Source organism: Sinocyclocheilus rhinocerous, unplaced genomic scaffold (genome assembly GCF_001515625.1).
Source record: "Sinocyclocheilus rhinocerous isolate Xijiao unplaced genomic scaffold, SAMN03320098_v1.1 scaffold551, whole genome shotgun sequence".
NCBI classification, from domain to species: Eukaryota; Metazoa; Chordata; class Actinopteri; order Cypriniformes; family Cyprinidae; genus Sinocyclocheilus; species Sinocyclocheilus rhinocerous.
Genome location: NW_015624564.1, coordinates 2,144,133 through 2,158,445, shown reverse-complemented (window position 1 = coordinate 2,158,445; position 14,313 = coordinate 2,144,133). Strand labels below are relative to the sequence as shown.

The 14,313-nt window shown below is 34.4% G+C and overlaps 1 protein-coding gene across 1 annotated transcript in view; it reads right to left on the bottom strand.

The window, feature by feature from the left end:
• Window positions 1-495: 495 nt before the first annotated feature.
• LOC107744078 (leukotriene A-4 hydrolase-like) overlaps window positions 496-14,313 on the bottom strand; it is a 16,419-nt gene continuing 2,601 nt past the window's right edge. Inside the window, exons 2-19 of the mRNA XM_016557555.1 lie at window positions 14,042-14,157; window positions 12,272-12,392; window positions 10,651-10,719; window positions 10,399-10,503; window positions 10,257-10,309; window positions 5,674-5,746; window positions 5,366-5,506; window positions 4,097-4,120; window positions 3,889-3,959; window positions 3,603-3,714; window positions 3,262-3,406; window positions 2,705-2,808; window positions 2,391-2,461; window positions 2,263-2,317; window positions 2,066-2,161; window positions 1,404-1,486; window positions 1,222-1,326; window positions 496-990 (exon numbers count right to left, since the gene is read on the bottom strand). Of these exons, the coding sequence (XP_016413041.1) occupies window positions 870-990; window positions 1,222-1,326; window positions 1,404-1,486; window positions 2,066-2,161; window positions 2,263-2,317; window positions 2,391-2,461; window positions 2,705-2,808; window positions 3,262-3,406; window positions 3,603-3,714; window positions 3,889-3,959; window positions 4,097-4,120; window positions 5,366-5,506; window positions 5,674-5,746; window positions 10,257-10,309; window positions 10,399-10,503; window positions 10,651-10,719; window positions 12,272-12,392; window positions 14,042-14,157 (1,665 nt within the window). The 3' untranslated portion in view covers window positions 496-869. The remainder of the gene's footprint in view (window positions 991-1,221; window positions 1,327-1,403; window positions 1,487-2,065; window positions 2,162-2,262; window positions 2,318-2,390; window positions 2,462-2,704; window positions 2,809-3,261; window positions 3,407-3,602; window positions 3,715-3,888; window positions 3,960-4,096; window positions 4,121-5,365; window positions 5,507-5,673; window positions 5,747-10,256; window positions 10,310-10,398; window positions 10,504-10,650; window positions 10,720-12,271; window positions 12,393-14,041; window positions 14,158-14,313) is intronic.

Here is a 14,313-nt window from a genome sequence, read left to right as displayed (position 1 = left end):
AAGTAAGGGCTAAGAAGTTAGTTTTATAATAAAAATATTTTTATGCAGAAAGTTACTTACAGGTGAGGTTGTGTCGCTTTGCTGACGGGCTGTGATTGAGTGACACTGAGGGTCAGTCAATTCAGAATCTGTACTTTCATGGCATTAAAAAGACATGAATGTGATGAAGTGTTATTGTTGTCAAGGATCAAAAGGTGTCAGGTTGAAAGTGAAGCCCTTTTATGCCACCTACTGCAACGGATGGAAAACTGCGCTTTATTTTTTTTTTTTTTCCAGATGAGATGCTTCCAGTTGGGTCACTGACTGACTTCCAAAACGCCTTTGCATTAATCAAAATACCCTAAAATAGTGTTGTTTATGCATTTAAAAAAGTGTGTGTCATCTTAGAATTTCTTCAAAAGAGCAAATGCCAGTTTTCATGTGTAGGTGAACTAGAAATTCTTATACCCACTAAATTGTGCGACTTTTTTCAAAAGAAAAAAATATGTACGTTATGAAATGCATATGTTTATGGGCTATGCAACTTTATTGTGTATCATGTTACATTTGGTTTTGAATAAAAGAGTAGAAACCTCTTGCACAGATGAGTTTATTACAGAACATCACTTTGGACATGATATAAAGGAATATAGTGGATCCTTCATTCCAATGCTCATTTTTTAACACTGAACTACATGATACTGAACATGTTTATTTGTTCTAAGCCCTGAGACTGAGACATAAAAAAAAAGCAAGCTTTGGCCAATGAAGAAAAAAACATTCTGCACATCAACTTGTCTGTTCAGAGTGTGATATGCAGTTTTGTATCTGAGGACTAAGTTGAAGCATAAAAACACTGCCTGTGTATAAGATGGACAGAAAGCAGCATTTTAGCCATTGATTTTCAGATCTTTGACCACCATCATGGCTGTGACGGGGTGCAGCGCTCCACGGTTCTCCTTAAAAGTCTTCACTGCCTCGTCACTGTACTTGGAGAAGTTGTAAACTTCCCTAAAAGAGAAAAAAGGAAGGGAAAGGAGGTCAGAAAGTGCATTTTGAAATGGCCTTGATGAGCTCTGGATGCTTCAAAACAGAAGTGTGAACGGTTGCTCGCTGTAGCAAGGAAATTACAAAACTCTCTGTAACATCCTGTTCCTTTTGCTCCATTTTTAACAAGTCACCCCATTTTTTGTGTTGTTTTGGTCAAACTATGGACTTCTCAAAACAAATGAATGAATTTACTTGAAGAGGGGGCGAGTGAATTTCATTCTGCCCTGTTCGGTAGCCATCTTCAGCGCCAGGGGAACGGCTTCCTCCCAATGTGCCTTCACACAGATGCGCAACCACCTGCATAAACATAAACAGTGTGACACCATCAAATACTGAAATATGTAATAATCAGATAACAAAAAAAGGGTGCTTACCTGAAGCGGACCTCTGCGTTTTTAACACTGTTCAGCTGGTAGACCTCCTGCATCTTCTTCACATGGGACAGAGGAAGGGGCTCCTGATACAAAGCAGTATGCAAAGGAAACAGACAGAAACATTTCAAGACTACTTCTGCTTTCAGTTCCTCTGTCTTTTGATCTGCAGTGCTAAATGTGTTTGACTTAAATCACTTCAATAGCTCTGCAACAACATACTTGTATTACAGACTAAACTAGATTTCTACATTAAAAAAAATTAAATAATTACAAATAAATATTAAATAAATGTTTAAAAACTAAAATAAAAACTATCACATTTAGATTTAAAAAAAGTTTACTTTTTTTACTTGTGCAAAACTGCTATAAAAAAAAGTGCTATAGTCGGTTTAAATAGAAAAATAGAAAAAATAAAAATGTATTAAAAAAATTAAAGATAAATATTAAATATTTAAATAAAATATATACATAAAATATCACATTTACATAAAAAAATGCAAACAGTTCATGCATAAGTGCTATGCAATTACTAGATCATTGCTAGGATGTTCATGGTGGTTGCTTACAGACCCAAGACAAAACCCAAACAAGATATTGTGGTGTCTAGACATGACTTGGGTCCCTCCATCAATTTAAGGAATTTTTCAGCTGCTATTTAGTACCTCTTGAAGCAATAAAGCCATGAACTCAATGAGCTGAGGAGAGTTGAGTTTCTTCACGTCTGCCTCAGTGAAACTTGCAAGGTCCTCTTCTTTTGCCTTAATAGAAAAAAAGGAAGCTTAACCTTAAACTTATATTATTTAGAAAAGCTTCAAAACTGTGAAAGGCTTTGGTGTGGTTTAACAGGAGAAAAACACACTTTCACCCATCTTTGGCACAGAGCAGTGCAGGCGTCTGCCATTGTGGTGTCATACCTGTGCACAAAGAGGACAAGTTAAAATCAAATCACACACACACACACACACAAATGTATGCTCCATTGCTCACTGTGGTTTGACGGGGGCCATTCCTGGAGTGTGCATCCATGCGTTCCAGTCCACTTTATTCAAGATGTCCATCTGACAGAGACACAAACAGAGACATTTACACAGTAAATAGAATAGAATTTTCTTTCTCACAGGATATTTGTTTGATCCCATCATGAATGGTTCCAAATCATGAGACACATTCCATTAGCATTCTTATTATTTTTTTTTTTGACAAAATCCTGGAACTATGTGTATTCCTATATTACTGGGCTTTATTTGGCATCTTGCATACAAAAACTATGCATGTATATATTCAAGTGCATTACTTCTCACCTTGTCTTTGAAGTAAGTGAACAGATAGTTCTTCCATTCCTCTGTGGTTACAGTGCCATAGGCAAACAGCTGAATGTAAGACTTCACGAATCCCATGAAGACCTCTATAATTAAAGGCAGCGAAAGACTATTTTTCCTTTCATTGGTATAGATATTTGTTCTATATTTTTTAAATGCATTTAATTATGATATTTTAATGGTTGTATATTTATTTAAATATGATTAACATAAATTAACACTATTTTGTGCACATTTTATTGTTGTTAATATTGTATATTTATATTCTGTCATTCAAATTCAGTCAGAAATTCTGTCATCATGGAAAAAATTCTATGATAGTCAGTGGCTACTGTCCACTGTTTGGTTACCCACATTCTTCAAATGATCTTCTTTTGTGCTTAACAGAAGAAAGAAACTGGTTTGGAGGTTTGGAAAGTCATGAGGGTGGGTAAATGATGAGAGAATTTTCATTTTTCACTATAAATCTTGACCTTTTAACTTTAGTTCTACTTTTAGCAGTTTAAACTGGGAGAGGAGAAAGTATTTTGTGTGGGTACCTGGACCTCCCAACAGTTCCTCCAGATGATACAGCAGAGCAAACCCTTTCTCGTAGGGCACAGAGGAGAATGCTTCATCCGTGTCCACCTCATGCAGATTTGGGACCAGGTTTGTGAGCACATTATTCGCGCCAAACTGTTTCACCTACAAAACAATACAATAGTGACTTGGTTTACCAGTAAACTGCATCAGGAAATCTCAACAGAAAATCACCAGACAGACAGAAAAATGAAAAAATAGTTGATGCAGCACAGTGCATAATTTGCATGATTTATCAGATCTTCAGACTAATCTTTTGCAATTTCCTGTGAGGATCAGATAACAGTTATGTGTGACTTACAGACTCTTGAAGCTCTTTCCACCCTCCGATGCCTTTAAACTGCCTGAGCTGTTCACTCGCCATACACCTGGCAATCATTCTCTCAATGTACACCGTATGACCCTCATTCAACCTGGTTAAAAAAAATTAAAGGGGTCATATCATAGAAAACAGGATCTTTCTAGCCGTTCTGAAATGAAGCAGTTCAAAGTACTACTGAACACTGTCCGATCATTACAACCAAAAGATGCCTCTTTTGCATATTCGGATCGGCATATTCAGGAATGACTGGCATATTCGGACTGACCAGAAATGCTCCCAGGTCCTATTGGTCACCAGGTTCCCCGTCCAGCTGTGGGAGATTTCATGAGCAATGACCTGCAGCAAAACCAAAAGCACAGAGCGCATTCACATCAGCAGAAGATATGTGATTTCCAACAAATTAACCTCTTAACCTATAAATTAACAAATGAACCACATTATCCTAAAAATGTTTTCATGCACAGATGACTTACGCCAGCGAGGGATCGGTCTCCAGCCTGAAAAACACGAAGAAAGAATATGACCGTCAACAAACAGACGTTTTATCACTTTTTAGTTTTAATTATTTTATTTATCTTTGCTTTTTTACACTCTAGTTCAATGTGGTTCTGGTATATGTTTCTGTTTATTATATAATAATAACGAAAACAAGAATATTTCATCAACACTCAGGGTTATTACACTTTTCGACCAATCAATGTAAACTTCCATGACCTCTCCAGTTGAACAAGAGCAATATGTAGTCAATTAAATATTTTACAAAAGAGAAAATATACACAAAAATATATTTACTATAGAAATATGCATTACTTAGCAATAAAATGTCAAACAATACATAATAATATATAATAATAATAATATACTGTACAATATATTGTATAATATACTATATATATATATGCTCACCGAAGCTGCTTTTTTAAAACAAAAATGCAGTAAAAACAGCAATATTGTAAAATATGACCTCTCCAGTTGAACAAGAGCAATATGTAGTCAATTAAATATTTTACAAAAGAGAAAATATACACAAAAATATATTTACTATAGAAATATGCATTACTTAGCAATAAAATGTCAAACAATACATAATAATATATAATAATAATAATATACTGTACAATATATTGTATAATATACTATATATATATGCTCACCGAAGCTGCTTTTTTAAAACAAAAATGCAGTAAAAACAGCAATATTGTAAAATATTATCACAATTTTAAAAGTTGTTTTCTATTTTTTTATATATATTTTAAAATATCATTTATTTCTGTGATGGCAAAGCTGAATTTTAATCAGCCATTACTTCAGTCTTCAGTGTCACATGATCCTTCAGAAATTATTTTAATTTGGTGCTCAAGAAACATTTCTTATTATTATCAATGTTGAAAACAGTTATGCAGTTTCATATTTTTGTGGAAACCGTGCTACATTTTTGTCAGGACAATGCATAGAAAGATTAGATGAACATCATTTATTAATTATCATTTATTAAAGCATCACTATCACTTTTGATCAATTTTGCATGAATTTCTTTAAAAAATTGGCGACCCCAAACATTGAAATATTAGTGTATATAATGTTTTAACACATTTATCTATGTTTTATACTGTATGTCAGTTTACAGGAATTGTGCAGAACCTTCATAGACAGTGATTGAAAACTTGTTACTTTCAGTCTCTAAATGTGGATTTACTAGTTGCAAAAGTCTGCATATATCAATGAAGAGGAATTATACGGACCAGTACAGTGGGAGTGACAAATGTGAGGCAGGGGTTCTCCATGCCCCCGTATGGAAAAGACGGAGGCAGCACCAGGACATCATATTGGCCCCACACATATGGCCCTGCCAGACTCTCAGCCGTCTTCAACATGGATTCAGTCTGATGAACAGAAAGAAGAAAACGGTGTTATCTGTTAGTCATATCAGATGACTAACAAATTCAAGTAATGTGTGGTTACTGGTGTAAGATGTGTTTATCACCATCTCCGCATCTAACATTCACAAGTGCTGAAAACGCAGTCTAGTGCAAAAAACGACTCCTCTCACCTCTGAAAACTCAAACGCTGCCTCATCCACATACTCCTTCTCAGACCAAACTCTGGATCGGGGGCCGATTTCCCTGTAAACCACAAGCAGTTATATGTGACCCTGGACCACAAAACCAGTCGTAAGGGTCAATTTTTCAAAATTGAGATCTATACATCATATGAAAGCTGAATAAATAAGCTTTCCATTGATGTATGGTTTGTTCGGATAGGACAAAATTTGGTCGAGTTCAACTATTTGAAAATCTGGTATCTGAGGGTGCAAAAAAAATCGAAATATTGATAAAATCGCCTTTAAATTTGTCCAAATGAAGTCCTTAGCAATGCATATTACTAATCAAAAATGAAGTTTTAATATATTTACAGTAGGAAATTTACAAAATATCTTCATGGAACATGATCTTTACTTAATATCCGAATGATTTTTGGCATAAAAGAAAAATCAATAATTTTGGCCCCTACAATGTACTGTATTTTTGGCTATTGCTACAAATATACCCCAGCGACTTAAGTTTTAAGACTTTGGTTTTGTGGTCCAGGGTCACATTTACACTTCATCTGGGAGGCGTGCACATAAATCTTAAATGTTTGGAATTATTAAGATGTCCTTCTTATGCTCACCTAGGCTGCATTTATTTAATTAAATGTGCAGTGAAAATAGCAATATTGTGAAAATGTTTACGATTTAAAATAACGTTTTTCTATTTTAAAATATAATATATTCATGTGTTGCAAAGCTAATTTTTCAGCATCATTACTCCAGTCTTCAGTGTCACATGATCCTTCAGAAATTAATCGAATATGCCTATTTGATGCTCAATAAACATTTCTTATTATTATCAATGTTGAAAACAGTTGAGCTGCTTGATATTTTTGTATTTTTGCTGCTTCACATACAGTGATACACAGCCATTCTAAGTTTTGTGCAAGATTTTTTTTTTAAGAAATTAATACTTTAGGCAAGGAAGGACACATTAAATTGATCAAAAGGGACAGTAAAGGCATTTATAATGTTACAAAACACTTCTATTTCAAATAAATGCTTTTCTTTTGAGCTTTCTATTCAAAGTATCCTGAAAAAAATGTTTCACGGTTTCCACAAAAATACAAAGCAGTTTTAAACTGCTGAACTAGATGCATCAACTGTTTTCAACACGGATTACAACTCGCTACAACTGTTTATGCTGGTGGAATGACCTGCCCAACTTGATCCAAGCACATCTTCAAGAAACAGCTCTTCCATATGCACTTGACTCTCTATTCTATTTCTATTCCATCTACTTGTTTTTGTTTTTATTTATTAAAAACAAAAGCAAAGAAAAAGAGTCCACACCACAGCTATGAACGATAAATGCACAGAGAAACGATATAGTTGGAATCACTTTCAGAACGATTTTCTCGAGCTGATGAACGATAAAATCATCGACACCCAATCAGAATCAATCCTGCTATAATGAGCTCGAGAATTTAAAGTGTCAGACGAGTGTGCGCTTAGAAGAAACAGATGATATCATCCGCTGGTGTGGACACTAATATAGTTATCTTTATAGTTATCATTCTTGGTGTGAACGGGTCTTAACACTAGCATTCTCTATTCTTTTTATATTCAATCTACTTGTTTTCTTTTTAATCATTACATATATTAAAAATAATAATGATTATAATAAAATATTAATAATAACTTGACTCTAACCAGGGTATCTGCAGGATTTTTAAAATCACATTTAAGACTTTAAGACCTTTTTAACACCTGCACAAATAAAATTAAGACCATATGAGCGGGGTAGAGCAATGTCTATGGTAACATACTAAACTGTAAAATGACTGTAAAAATCATGATTTACAGTTCAGATACAGGTTTTCACATAAAAAGTTTTATAAAATGATACAATGTACTGTATTTTTGGCTATTGCTACAAATATACCCCAGCGACTTAAGTTTTAAGACTTTGGTTTTGTGGTCCAGGGTCACATTTACACTTCATCTGGGAGGTGTGCACATAAATCTTAAATGTTTGGAATTATTAAGATGTCCTTCTTATGCTCACCTAGGCTGCATTTATTTAATTAAATGTGCAGTGAAAATAGCAATATTGTGAAAATGTTTACGATTTAAAATAACGTTTTTCTATTTTAAAATATAATATATTAATGTGTTGCAAAGCTAATTGTTCAGCATCATTACTCCAGTCTTCAGTGTCACATGATCCTTCAGAAATTAATCGAATATGCCTATTTGATGCTCAATAAACATTTCTTATTATTATCAATGTTGAAAACAGTTGAGCTGCTTGATATTTTTGTATTTTTGCTGCTTCACATACAGTGATACACAGCCATTCTAAGTTTTGTGCAAGATTTTTTTTTAAAGAAATTAATACTTTAGGCAAGGAAGGACACATTAAATTGATCAAAAGGGACAGTAAAGGCATTTATAATGTTACAAAACACTTCTATTTCAAATAAATGCTTTTCTTTTGAGCTTTCTATTCAAAGTATCCTGAAAAAAATGTTTCACGGTTTCCACAAAAATACAAAGCAGTTTTAAACTGCTGAACTAGATGCATCAACTGTTTTCAACACGGATTACAACTCGCTACAACTGTTTATGCTGGTGGAATGACCTGCCCAACTTGATCCAAGCACATCTTCAAGAAACAGCTCTTCCATATGCACTTGACTCTCTATTCTATTTCTATTCCATCTACTTGTTTTTGTTTTTATTTATTAAAAACAAAAGCAAAGAAAAAGAGTCCACACCACAGCTATGAACGATAAATGCACAGAGAAACGATATAGTTGGAATCACTTTCAGAACGATTTTCTCGAGCTGATGAATGATAAAATCATCGACACCCAATCAGAATCAATCCTGCTATAATGAGCTCGAGAATTTAAAGTGTCAGACGAGTGTGCGCTTAGAAGAAACAGATGATATCATCCGCTGGTGTGGACACTAATATAGTTATCTTTATAGTTATCATTCTTGGTGTGAACGGGTCTTAACACTAGCATTCTCTATTCTTTTTATATTCAATCTACTTGTTTTCTTTTTAATCATTACATATATTAAAAATAATAATGATTATAATAAAATATTAATAATAACTTGACTCTAACCAGGGTATCTGCAGGATTTTTAAAATCACATTTAAGACTTTAAGACCTTTTTAACACCTGCACAAATAAAATTAAGACCATATGAGCGGGGTAGAGCAATGTCTATGGTAACATACTAAACTGTAAAATTACTGTAAAAATCATGATTTACAGTTCAGATACAGGTTTTCACATAAAAAGTTTTATAAAATGATAAACTTCACATTTCAGCCATTAAACCATATTTAAGAAAAGGGATGAGTCAAAAGCATTTACTGAAAAAAAAAAAAAGATTTACTTAGTGTTTTTGTCTTGTTTTCTAGTATAAATCTAAATCTAAACATTCTTGAATCAGGATGCATTTACTTAAGAAGCAAAATGACTTATATTAAGTCTTGTTTTCTGAAAAAAAAACATCAAATTTTTGTTACTTTTTGCTTAAAACAAGAAAAAATATCTGCCAATGGGGTAATAAAAATAATCTTAATTCATAGGCAAAACAAGATAATTTTTCTTGCCCCATTGGCAGATATTTTTCCTTGTTTTAAGCAAAAACGAACTAAATTTTGTTAAAAATTCTAAGCAAGAAAAGCATTTTTGCAGTGTATTATCAATCAATTATTATATTAATTAAACAACATAAATAGATCTTAGTGTCTTTAATTGTTTATATTTTTATAATGCATTAGCATGTGTTTGCGGCGTAAAATGGGTCGATGAACTGGTACTGGTCTGAACAGAAACAGCAGACGGACTTACTGAAAAATGCAAATTCATTCTCTGCCAGCAGGAGGCGCTTTCGGAACGGCACAAATAGAACTGTTTCCCCGGTAACAGCAGAACAAAAAGCAGCAGCACCTGACTTTTAAACATGCAGCGCTCAGGTTTATTTAATAAAATCATTGCCTTTTGAAGTTTAATCGTCACATTAAGCCTTATTTCAATTCTTGTCTTACCATTCCCAAATTTAAGACCTCCTGAAATCATAATTAAGACTTTCTTGTACAATTTAAGACTTTTTATGGCCTTAAATTTGATACAACTAAATGTAAGACTTTTTAAGGACCCGCGGAAACCCTGTCTAACAGTAGCTCTATCTATTTCTTCTTCTACTTTTTATTTATTAACAAAAAAAAAAGGAATGAAGCGTCTGCTAAATGATTAAATGTTAATGTTTCAATAAAAATCTTCATTATTACAAACTTTTGACCAGCAGTGTACATGACCATTTTCCACCCTTTTATGGCCCTTTGAATTAGAACAAGCTATGTAAGCTACTGTACCTTTCTATTTTATATATGACCTCTTATGATTGGCTAACCTATATGAATGTGAAATAAAGTAACTAGCAATACCCACATCTAAATGCTGAGTGCTGAATATGTAAACATGGTTGGTCGTATGAAAAATTGGGCATGGTTCTGAAATCAAAACCATGACAAAACAGAAGGAAGACAAGAGAAAGAACAGCATCAGAAGGATCACCTGCTTTCCAAAGCACCAACGACAATAGCAATGAGGTAAGACGGCATTGGGACCTGCAAGAAAGAAAAAGACATAAAGACAGAATGTCTTTCATTTTTTAATATATTTTCATTCGGAAACCAACTCGTGACGTGACACTGACCGGCTGTCTGAAGCGATAGATGACTCGGCTGCTGTCGCTCGGATCTGGTTCCTGACCATCATGCAATGCACTCATCAATGCCACCAGCTCTCTGGGGACAGACACCTGAGACACAGAAAAATGTTCCCAGTGTTACGGTGGAATTTAATTAGTATTATTTTTCTTTCAGTTTAGATCGTTTATCTTAGCATGCACTTCACTGCTGCTTTGTTGAGTGTATAATTAGTGCTTTGAGCTGCTTATGCATGTCACCTGTGCATAGTAAGTGTGCTTCACTGACGGACTGTCCTGGCAAGGAATCATGGTCCTACAGTGAGTGGCCTGTTGTAGGTAGAAACAGTCAGAGTAAATGAAAAAAGTAAGAGAAAATGGAAAAAAAACAAACAATAGTTTTAAATGTAATGTAGTTTGCTCATAAATTGAAAACCGCTACTGTATAAACCAAGGCTGGAAAGTTTTCAGCCACAAGCTGGTGTGATGATCTTTCTAACAAGTAAAAAGTGAGAAACATTTGTTTGCCCACATTGAAAATGCATAAAAGATGCCTTACTCTATTCCTCTTATAATGTAAGTCAAGGTTTATTACACCAATACTCTTGTAATTTAGATTTACATGTCCATTTTCCACCTTTTTTTTGGCCTTTAAAATTAAAAAAGCTGTTTTGCTACTGTACCTTAAATACATCTATATGTAAATGACCACTTATGATTGGCTAACCTCTTTGGACGAGACCAAAATGCACATTTGAGATAAAATGTATATGGAATAGAATCCAAGAAAAGTGGAAAATCCCATGTAGTTTGCTCTCAAATTGAAATCTGCTATTCTAAAAACCCATAGGACATGCTGGAAAGTTTCAGCACTAAAAACTTATTACAACATTTAAGCTCTAGATGGACTCTTCATGATAAACTAGTGAAGTATAAGGACTGTGAAACACTGTGGTTAGTAATGCAAGATTGTACAAATGATCATATTTAAGGAAACTGCGCCCAAACCACACGTCTGCACACATCTAGAAAGATGAGAAATGGCGACAAGTCGAGGTGGGCGATAAACCGGTACACACGATAAACTGATAAGAACTTGAGGTTTTGGATGATCGTGATGTTGTAGTGCTGCGTCATTACAAAAGTTTAGAATTTGAATTCATTTTTATGCCTTGCAGTTTAAAACCAAGTGATTTTCAAGTGATTTTAAAACCTTAAATTTCATATTGGCATCTTGTTGTGTTTGAAATACATCAATTTTTGTATCAAAATGCCATCTTGGTGAGTATTCACATAAACACAGTCGGTTATGTCTTTAATGAACATAAACAGCTGGAAGTAAAATCTGATGTGTGTCAGTATACTAAATCTGGGCATTAAATCTTAAAATGACAGTAACCTAATATACCTGCTGCTATCTGTGTCATTTAATGTTAATCAAACAACCAAAGACAAATAAAGTCACATACTGTTCTTGATTGAATCACTTGTGCAACTTTAATAAGCATAAATTTATATTAAATTTCTACATTTTTATACAAATGTATACTTCGTTTTTTACATTTGATTGCTTTATTCAATTTATGTACTATTTCTTATTTCTGTATACAAATAGTGCTTGAAGTCTTAAGTAAGTCTACTTCATTTGTGTCTTTGTTCTATTGTTATTTATTTGTCCTATTGTTCGTAATTAGGTTTGTTTTTTTTGTGTGTTCCTATTGTATCGCTGATTGTTTACTTGTCCTCAGTAAGCTTAAAGGGTTTTTTTTTGTAATTCTGGTCTAGTAGGTCTCATGACATCAAAATTGGTGATGAGAAAATATATATATATTGTGAAATAAAATAGTGATATAAGATTTTGTTCATATCACCCATGATGTACCTGGCACTGGCTGAAAAGGTATGGATGTTTCTTCCCAGCAGTCTGTGTGGGGGTCAACCACTGCAGTGCTGTGGCACTAGGAGACGTCTCATATTCAATCTCCACAATCACATGCTGCCCACTAAACCACACATACACAAATGCAATACAAGTTGCCAAAGATTAAAAACTTTGCATTGAAATTAAAGGCTGTCAGAGTTGATAAAACATTATTTATATACGTTTAAGTCGATTACAAAGCTGCAGCAGAGTTTCTGCTGGCAATTTGCAAAATAAAAAATATATGTTATTTTATTTTGATTTCTTTCCTTATAAGAGGAAGTAAATGAATTTTAATAAAAAGAAAGCAATATCATGGACAGAAGATTTTAGAAGTAGAATACTTTAGAATACTTTTAGAAGTATTTTAGCCAGAAACAACAGGTTTGAAGTTAGAAACAGCTTGATGATGGATTCGCTTTTACAAACACATATCTTTTCACTTCATAAGGCATTAACTGATGGACTGGAGTCGTGTGGATGGTGTTGCATGCATCAGTCCAAAAGAAGTTAAATAAAAAGCACCCCTCCATTTAAAAAAAAAGTGTCTCACACGGCTCCGGTGGGTGAACAAAATCTCTCCGCTGCGCTTCCGCGTTCGTCACTTCTGAGCGGCGCATGCACAAAACTGACCTCATACCGCCCAGGGCTGCTTCCTTGTACTACTGTTGGCGCAAGCTAGATTAAATTGATTATTACATTTTAAATATGGTTATTTTTCATACAAAAAAGCATCGATTCGTTACAGGAGGCCTTTGTTCACCCTTCGGAGCCGTGTGAGACACTTTTTTTAATGGAGGGGTGCTTTTTATTTCACTTCTTTTGGACTGAACCACTGCGACACCTGCTGAGTGCCATTAAACAGCTTGAAAGATCAAAGACAATTTGTAATATAACTCCGACTGGATTCGTCTGAAAGAAGAAAGTCGTATACACCTAGGATGCCTTGAGGGCGAGTAATTTATGGCCTAATTTTCATTTTTGGGTGAACTAACCCTTTAATTAGACGTGACTTACACATCAGATCGTTCATGTCACATCTTGTCAAAACTATTCATGGAATTCAGTTTTTGGCATATTTGTTTCCACTGCACACTTCTGAAATGCCAAATCCATTGCAGTTATGCAAGTTTAGATTTATCTGAAGTCTTCTGACAAGCTCAGGTAAAAAAAAAAATCTATCAGTGTGATCTGGCAGCTCCTGAAATCAAAGTTCAGGTCAAGTGCAGTAAAACAAGAACACAGTACGTGACTAATAAACCTCTTTAATGATGAGATGCATTTGACTTAATCTCCAATATGACAAGAAAAGCATACGCACATGCACTTGCAGAAAGATGATGGTTGAATACATGTATCAAATTAATAAACAACACTTTGAATGCACTGACAAGTCATCATCAGGTTACGTTGCGGATATAATTACTGTATCAAGTTCAAGTAAATATGTAACCCAGTCCTGCTGAAACTACTGTTACTGTAAGACGAGCATATTTTACATGCATAGCTAAATTAAATTTTTTTTTTATTAAATAGTATTAGCTAGTGGTAGTGTTCTTTTTCAAGAAACAATCCATTACATTCTAGTACTTAATACAAATGAACCAAAGCAATAATAACGATGTAAAAGCATACAGCACACTGCATGTTATGCACACATAGGTGTGTATGTGAGGTGTAGTGATTAAGTCAAGCAAACAAAATGACAGCTTTGATGAACCAAATGAAAACTGTACCAGAGAAGAGAATTTATCCTCCAGAACTTCCACAGTCAGGGCGACTTTTCCTTTGAGCACGTGCCTGTCAAAGTCAACATGGTAAATGAGATTTAAGTGCTTGGTAGCGCACTTGGAGAGAGAGGAGAAAGAACTGGGGTCTGACACAGGAGTCATGGTCGAGACAGAGAACATCCCGCTCGCGCTGCGAATGGATTTTAACCCACACACAGTCACGTGACATCGGCCGGGTGAACGGCATCATGGGAGTTGTAGTTTATTTTCTTC